Genomic DNA, 9,648 nt, shown 5'->3' on the forward strand with positions numbered 1-9,648 from the left:
CGTACCGCCTAACAGTCGATTCTTTATTTTTTTTTAATACTTATTCTGCTATACGGGACACCGGTCTAGCTAGTAAGATAAAAAAAATAAAGTTGATAATACAACAAATATATTATGTCAAAAAATAAAACTTTACCTTCCCTGAACCCCTCCAGTAACACTTGAACTTTATGATATGGTATTAAAGTTCAAATTGCCTTTAAATATTATTACGAATATTTTGCATGGGAATATAGAAAAGTGTTGTTTTTAGACTTTTCCACTCAATTTTTTTTATTTTTCTCTCCGTAAGCACCATCCTCGTACTTCAAGGAATATTATAAAAAAAGAATCAGACAAATCGGTCAAGGCGTTTTCATGTTATGTCGTGACAACGGAAAACGGGTTTCATTTTTATATATATAGATATGATTCTTAAATACCTTTACACGATATATAATTACACAATTAATTTTCTACGATTCTTCAATGACATCTCAAAGTACCTACTAACATATGGGGATAGTTAAGTCTCGACTCGTTAAGCCTAAGATTCAAAATCAAGACTAAGCGCGAACTATGTGTAGAATTTTGACGTTTTCTGTATAATTGTTTCAATTAATAATTAAAAATGAATAAATAGAATATTAAAAGAAATTTGGTCCCTGTGGCGTACATTTGTTCTTGTAGTTTTTAATTAACGTTATCATTTAATGATAACAGCAAGACACAAAACATCATTCAATATCAAATACTGTTCGGCATGTTCAGGAAATGTTCGGTTTACTACACCGGCAGCTACTTAGTGCACTTTCGGCGTACAACAATGCATTTCACATAAAATATAATGCAATTAAGGCCTTGTTGAATTAATTTTAGATAACATCAAGGACCGAGACACCGCAAGCTGACCTACTCATGGAACAGTAAATTGAAATATACGATACAGTTTATTGGTTTAACTGCGTGGGCCGATAAAATGCAGAAAATATATATTTATGTGCTTTTAATTATCTTAACTCATAGTTAATTTTGTATTTATTTATAGAATACATGTAGAGCAGTTTAGCCTAGAGGCTTAAGCATGTAACTCTCTTCCCTGAGGTAGTAGGTTCGAGCCCCGGCTGTGCACCAATGGACTTTCTTTCTATGTGCGCATTTAACATTCGCTCCAACAGTAAAAACATCGACGACTAGTCGACGGCGTGTCAAATGTCGTGATAAATGATGATGAAACAGATACAGACATCTGAGGCCCAGACCTAAAAAGTTTGTAGCGCCCCTAATTTAATTTTTAATTTTAATATATATTTGTATATCTGAAAACATGAAAATCCTTTTCCTCACGATGTTTTCCATCACTTTGCGATTATATTTTTTTTACTATGTACGGTCTGGCGTAATGGCTGGCACTATATAGTGGAATGGATTTTTCACGCTTTGGAATCCAAAACACTATGTTAATATGAGTGCCGAATTTCAAAAACATATTGGACTAATCCAGTCAATAAGTCGAACAAAATTTTACCCTCAAAATCAGGGTAAATTAATCCTAAATTAAAGAAATTTGAAAGTTTGAATATTAGCTCTCAGAGTTATCAATACAATACAATTTGGATACATGATACGTGGGAATCGAACCGATGACCCGCTCCGAGATGATAAAAGCTCAAATGTTGACCTATCCCATTACTGTACAATCCGTTTTTTATCAATTTTATGGAATACCGCTTTCACAAAAACCGCTAAAACGATTTCAATAGGACAAACAGGACGCACGCATCTACAGCCACGCTGTTGACTCGCGAGTGCGTTGCCGGGCTTAACTAAATTTCTTAACAAAAAAAAAATGTTTTCATTAATATTTCTATTGTCTTACGTATAATTTTTATCACCACCTTCCATCACCTTTTGTTGAGCGTGAAACTGAATATAGAGAATAAGTATTATTAAATTATTATAAGCTTGGATAAGAACATGTCACCCTATCTCTAACATTTCAAAAATGTTTGTGGTTCGTGACAGCGGCGCAAGCGCAGCTTATTGTTAAAGCAAACTGACCGATAACTCACACACACTGTGTAAACACTTCCCAGCGTTTCTCGGGATACCACAGATTAATAATAACAGTTGCCACAGGTAATATTCACTACATAAGGATACAATTTATTTTTAAACTGAACCCAGGATTGCATAGTGGGGGGTAACTTGAAGTATACTTGTAATATTAACTATGTAAAGAAAGGAAAGGTCCTTTAAGAAAAGAACGTATCAATTCTTATAAGTCCGGCAACGCACATGCGAGTCCTCTGGCAATATGTCTATAGGCGACAGTATCACTCAACTCAGCCAGCCTCATGTTATATAATAAAAAAGTCTAAGATCTTATCCTGATAACCAAAAATAATATTTATTCACACAGGAACTGAAGTTAACAAGAGTTGCATACAGAAAATGCAGCTATCCATTTGAGAAGGAGACTCAGCTATTGCTCCATCTTCACAGCAATGATTGGCCAAATACACCACCACCTAGGCCTGACTGATTTTGTTCCCTTCGCAGTAGAGGCTCATGGGCCGTGGGGTTCAAGTGCACAGGTAATTAAAGATTTAAGTTGGCGCCTGGTAGATAGTACCGGTGACCCCAGAGCTGGTGCTTTCCTAGAGAGGAAGTGTATTAAAAAATATATGGAACTTATTTAATTTGTTTTCTTTTCTATTTATCAATATTTAATTATTATTACTATGTAAGATAAGAATATTGTAAATACTGTATATTTGTGTGTTACAAATTTTAATTTATAATATTATGTACTAAAACGAAAGATTATACTCTGTGGTCTTTCCAGATAATCGTATCGAAAACGTAATGTTTATACTATGTGTTCGCACTTAAGCCTTCAGGGTAAGCATTATATATGCTACAATACTACATACAGGCTACAGCATATAGTTTGGTTATATTAAAGGCGTAAAAAAAAACTGTAGCGCTACCTACAACCTTTATTTTTTTCGGTCTGGGCCACAATTGTATTCATGATCATTTGTCAATCTAATAGGCAAGTAGGTGATCAGCCTCCTGTACCTCACGCATAACTTTTTAGGTCTTAGACAACTTTCTTAAGAATGAAAAGATTATTCATATTTCTAACTTCAGTGCCTCCACAAATGTTACCTGGCCTTATCTCGGCGTGTTTGCTCTGCGCTTACGCAAACACGACCGCGGATGCAGGACTGGTTTGGTGTCGGGTTTGGCTTGACCAAAATGGATGGCGATTAGATGTCGGTATCGTTGAAAAAGATTGTATAACGATGAATAAAACTAAATACACAACAATGTATACGTATAATCAAGCGGATAATTACGGCATTTCTAACGACTTCAAAAACAATTAAAACAATTTCTCAATCTTCAATCTTCTGTCAAAATCAAACGAAACATGTATCATACATATATATAGTATCATAAGCAAGAAATCAATAACCGCAACGGAATCATTCCCGCGCAATTAACTATTGAAAAACATAATTTACAACATACAAAAATGGCTAACGAACATATATTAAAATACAATAGCGCACTTTCGCATGAGAAAACTTATTTTTCCCATACATAATAAAAAACATCTTCGTGTCGTAACATAACCTCAAAAGGTTTTATTGACGCCCCTATATTTTTTTATAGCTGCTGTGTTGAATAATATCCATGTTTTATTATTTATTTATTTATATCTACGCGCCTTTTTCCCAGGGGTAGGAGACCACGGATCTCTTGCTACAGTCCACCATCATTCATGCATGCTCGTTTGTTATGGGTACTTCTAACTTCTCTTCTACCCTAATCTTCCTGGATTTGCCTACCCTGCCCAACCTGCCTTCACCACCCACGGTTGCCTCGTATGTATGACTGTCTTTTCCACTTCTCATTCATTAGTTCTACATGGCCATACCTAAGCATTGCCTTTTATATACTTGTCATTACGTCCTCTATCCACTGCTCAATTTTGATATTAACATTTAAAATTGTAAATTGTATAAGGTTAATTATTCATTAAATCAGTCCGTTTTAACTCTTCTGTCAAGTGTTAACCTAATTTTTATCAAATTTATATATATTTTATATTTATAATCAATTAAAATTTTATTAACCTACAAAGTAATACTAAAAATTACTAAAAAAGAAAATCAATACATATTTAAAAAGTTTGGTCCCTGTGGCAGTGTACCTTTAACGCAGCATTTCCTCGCTGTATTGCGATACTTATTCGTTGAGCCAGGAAAGTACCAGCTCTGGGGTCACCGGTACTATCTACTAGGCACCAACTTAAATATTTCATAAGCGCCTATGCACTTGAACCCCGGCCCAAGATTCTCTACTCCAAAGGAAACAAAATCGAAGTTAACCTAATTAATTTCATCTCATTTTATGGGTAAGAAGTCATGTATAAAGAAACGGAAGACCCGAAACTTCTCTCCGTATAGTCAATAAAATTTCAATGCAAAATGTTTTTATTACGAACCGCAGTTATTAAATTGAGTACAGAAATTAACCTGATATATTTAATCCACAAGTAAAATCTCGAATAGGTAGCGTTAAAGATAAGCCAGGATTAATGAAACTCGAGTTTTATCGTTATTGGTTAATACAGGATCTAATAAACTTTTATATGTGCACTCCTTACCGCTTCATCTTTGGGTTGCCATCGTTAATATTTCAATTGATTGGTACTTATCGAAACGTTCCAGCTTTATGCGACCTCTTTGGTTTTATTCCACTTTTATATAACTTGTTTAAATATACTACAGTTTTAATCGATTGAATTGTTATTCCAGTTCCTCTATCCCACTGAAAGGCTAGACAATTTGTCAACAATTTAATCAAGATATAACCAAGATATATAATAGTTTGCAGATTTGGCTGGGCTTATGATGAGCAGTGTGGGCCTAGTGGCTTCAGCGTGTGACTCTGTTCCTTGAGGTCGTAAGTTTGATTCCCGGACTTTCTATGTGTGTATTTAATATTCGCTCGAAACTGAAGGAAAACATCGTGAAACACCGACCCAAAAAGTCCACGGAGTGTGTCAGGCACAGCAGGCAGAGACTTGCCTAATAGATTGACTGACAGATTCAGAAATCTGAGGCCCAGACCTAAAAACGTTGCTGCTGATTTATTTGTTTATTCTTATGGATAGATTGAGAATTGAAATCTGGGGCTAACATAGTCATATATTAGTAATTTTATATAAGTTTTTTCAGGATATATATAGCCTATATCGTCTTAACTATTAAGCGGCTAAATTAGGCATTACGTAAGCAGTAAGTGCTGGTGGTCTTCCCTATATGGAAGTATGGACATTAATATAATCGGTATTTATTGAATCGTTTTGCACATAAATCGATCATTGCAACCGGTATTTCAAATGCCGTTTTTCTAATACTGATTAGTCACATTTGACACATAACGTCAAGTGCTGTGATAATTACAGAATATCTTTCCTTGGCAGATTTTTCAAAATCGTTGTTTTAGATAGCTTTAAATTATTCTTTTAACAGCGTGTATTGTTTTCATAGATATAGGCAGGCAAAATAATACATAATAATAAAAAGGGTGCGTGTACTTATGTACGCGCGTAAGAAGTTATACGTCTTTGGCATTATTAAAAATAGTTTTCGATTGCATGCAAATAATTAATTACAATTAAATAATCAAAGACTGGAAAAGGAGTCGTTATAGTCAATAAAGTTCAGTTTACATTTGAAAAATTAAATAAATAAATATTTATTATTATTCTCTTACATTAAGTGTAACATAAATTCTATTATTATTCGAATGTTGTTTTTAAATTATGTCCAATGCCGTAGCATCTTCCGTGGGCAACTTCATTCTGTTAATTTTGTGTCACGGTGCGCGCGCATCGTAAAATTTCACTCTCATCAATTTTTCATAACGCGCCTAAAGAAGTATAACTTCAAAAATAACGAACAATTATGGGAAAATAAGGAATAAGGTAAATTTTAAGTGTGTAATGTGTGTGCGTTGTGGTTGTAACTGGCCTTTACTCAGCATTATGCTGTGGAGCATACATCCACAGAGCTGGTCATTGTGCCAGAGACAACAACAGTTTTCGCCTCAGAAACAAAAAAAGAAAAATAATGTAATAATAATAGTAGAAAAAATAATAAAGTCTGGGAAGATTTGTGTGTAAAAGCTTTCGCATAAAATATATTTATAATAATTTATATTTTGAAATTCTACACCAACTTCGTTGTCGACACTTCCACGATCAGTGAGGAATAAGATTCCAGTAATGTTCAATTGACGGAAAGGAGAAAACTTATAAAGCTTTATGCTAGGGACATAAGGTTCAAATTGGTTTGATATAAAGTCTTCAAATGCTAAATAAGTGAGAAATTGGCGACTCACTTAGGATTTATACGCGTTAGGCGACTAGGGTTAAATATACACTTGTTAAGAATGACGTGAAGAAATTTATGAATTCAACAGTTAGTCTATTTCATTTATACTTATATACAAGAACTTGTTGAAACTGGTCAAACGTTAGCCATGTTTGTTTGCCGTATTTTAAGGCAAGTTAAATTTTACGTCGTGTTCATATTTATACTAATAAAAAAATTTAGAATTCCGAGACTTGGAGGGAGAGAAAAAGGAAGATATGTTAGGAATTTAATACAAATTAAAAATATTAACTTTTTTATTTATTTCTTCGATAATAAAAACACGTGTCATTTTAATTTACAATTCGTCATTTGTGATTGCAATAAATTATTTTAATATAAAATACCTACTAATATTTCATAAATTCTCTTTACGAAATTTTAATTTAAAAATAGAATTTCTATAAGGTTTTTCCCTTCTCACCCCCTTTTCTTTGACAAAAACGCTGCACATTTTCGTGACACTAATATTACATATTATTATTGCGTTTCATCCGTAAAAAGTTTACCCTCATGCACCAAAAGAAGTTTCACTTCAAAAAACACTTTATTTGACGCAAAAACAATTACATTTTGTACTTTACACACAACATACATTAGGCAACGAATCCTTACACTATTACATTTAAGTTACACTATGCATTTTGGTTATCCCTGTACATAATATAAATCTATGAGCACTAGCGTTTAAACGTTATATATGTTTATTTTTTATTAAACTTAATGAAGGTAGAATCTATATATTATATATAAGTTGTTGCAATTGGTTAGATCGTAGTAAATGTGAACTTCGACAAAGATTTTTAAGTCTTGTGGATGAGAAACTTGTCGTTATCTATGTAATTATGGAAACTAATATTTATTTAAATTAAATTTTCAACCATCTTTGGAACTGAAGTCAAAAGCAGGCAAATTCTATTAAAAAATCTAAACTAAGCTAGTTATGCAAATGGTATAAATATTTAAATAATAATATCATATTTATTCTATTCACATATCAATTTAAATATTCTATCATAAAACATTCAAATACAAATATGGGTCTAAAGTTTCGGTTATAATAAAACATATTTTAAGTAGTTTAAAACGATTTGCTATTTTAATAAAGCCAATTATTTAATAAAAAAACCAAAGCGCAAATATTCGCCCCTGGCAACTCTGAATTGAGGATACCGCCCGAGCACAATACGGCTATAATGGCGGCCCTTTATTTTTTTTTTGCTCGATAGGGGCACAAGGACAAGCACACATGGCCAATTCTGCGCATATTGTCATGCATAACGTTTTTTATAGCGCTTAAATGTAACGTCTGTTACGAATCAAAAACAAATTAAATTTTTTGACAAAATTTACTTCACTACGCCGAAACCAGGTATTTGGTTATAGTAATTGTTGTTGTCGCAGAAAATGTTAATTGTCAAACGTCTTTTTGCAAATGTATAAACTGTGTCCCCAGTTGCTGACAGCGGACAATTGAACAATAATTGAGATTGTTTTTAAATTGGACAGCCATGTTTGTTCAACAAGCATAACGTTTCGTTGTAACCCAACACGACGGGATTTTTAAACAGGTTGCAATTTATTTCCAATTATCAGTATGTTGATTATGTAAGTAGGAGGTGAGGACCGTTAGCCGAATGCGAAGTGGGAATAGAATGCTATTCATTAAAAATAGGCCATAGTATACTAATTAAGGGAATTGAGTTGAAGTGTCGCTTTTCTTGTGGAACTAATAACAAAATGTTGAATTGGATTTGAATTGTTAAGTGTTGTTCTGACAGAACCTTAACTCGAACACACTTATACATTTTAACCTAATACATCTACAGTTTCTTGTGTAACTTACAGTTAATGGTAACTAAATAATTGAAGATTCAACAGCGTTCTAAAGTGTATCTGGAAAAAAGTTTACTTCGACTTTAATAACATTTATAACGTAGAAAGCTATGTGCCAAGTTACTATAACGCCGCACGAATCCTAAAACATCCACTTTCTCCCATACATAAGCTATCTTTAACAAAATAAAATAACCATTTTCCTGTTCAATATTCAAAAAGACAAGCCTAAGACTCGGGTACAGAAATCGTGTGTAAGTGTTTGGAATACAAAAGCAGAGAATGCTACGATTTGTATTCTGTTCTTACATAGACGCTCGTATGCGTGTTTTAGAATTGAACTGTTGTTCTTATCTTTAAAATCTAATGCTTTTAATGTCCTTGATAATACGTTATGTCTTCAGAATTGACCCCTATACAGATACTAGAATGCTAAATTTAATTATAAGCGTTGAAAATCAATGTAATATCAAAAGTATTTGCCTACCGTACATTTACAAAATATAATTATTAAGTTTAAGAAAATTAAACGTTAGTTTAAACATCATAATACCTATAGCGATACAATTTATGTTATATGTATTGTTAACAACGCGCAAAATGAAAGCTGGTTTACAGCTTAGCTTAGTAATTAATATTGTAACCACTAGCGGAGGCAGTGTAATTAAAATGTATAAAAACACGATGAGACTTCACTCCCGTTTTTAAAACGACTAGTTACACAAGTACTAGTGTGAGAACCAAGGTATAAGGCGGCCAGGTAGAATCGTACTCGACGCACGCAAAGCTCGCTGCAACGGCGTATCAACAGAACATAGACGGGTTATGTTACGCGCTTTCAAAAGCTCTCGCCTTAAAATTATAACTAAATAATATTACTAACCTTCGGCGCTTTGGATCCTCGCTGCTAGCATAGACAGCAAGAGAAGCATGGACAGTTTAATCCCATAATCCGGTATTAAGTTCCACATCTTGGAGCACAACATTCACACATGGATCACACACATTTGTTTTATTCCTTTCTATCGTTTAAACACTTAATAATGCACACTTCACGGAACTAAAAGTAAGAACTGACACATCATTTTGTTTTTGAACTGTTGTTAGGTTGAAAACACTCTTGTTTTGGTCATTTTAGCGGTAAAACACGTTTAAGTCGATATAACGTCCGGTATGATCACGCGCACCCGCGTCCCGCTCGCATCTGACGGCTTTGTTCGTAAATACATAGCGTACGGTTAATCAAAATGGCGGACGAAAAGCTTGTGTGCGTGCGAGCAGCTTGCAAGAATTTCAAATTTAAAGGGTAAAGTCTTGTTTATTAATTAATTCAAATATATAATTGTGCTATATGAATAAAATAGAATTTAATTTAAGT

At 33.5% G+C, this 9,648-nt stretch overlaps 1 protein-coding gene across 3 annotated transcripts in view; it reads right to left on the minus strand.

Annotated features, from left to right (window-relative positions):
- LOC125063141 (neurogenic locus Notch protein) overlaps positions 1–9,488 on the minus strand; it is a 126,558-nt gene extending 117,070 nt beyond the window's left edge. For all 3 annotated transcript variants that reach the window (XM_047669388.1, XM_047669389.1, XM_047669387.1), the window contains exon 1: positions 9,154–9,488. In XM_047669388.1, coding sequence (XP_047525344.1) covers positions 9,154–9,256 — 103 coding nt within the window. In that variant the 5' untranslated portion in view covers positions 9,257–9,488. The remainder of the gene's footprint in view (positions 1–9,153) is intronic.
- Between the last annotated feature and the right edge of the window lie 160 nt (positions 9,489–9,648).

Source organism: Pieris napi, chromosome 3, assembly GCF_905475465.1.
Source record: "Pieris napi chromosome 3, ilPieNapi1.2, whole genome shotgun sequence".
Taxonomy (NCBI): domain Eukaryota; kingdom Metazoa; phylum Arthropoda; class Insecta; order Lepidoptera; family Pieridae; genus Pieris; species Pieris napi.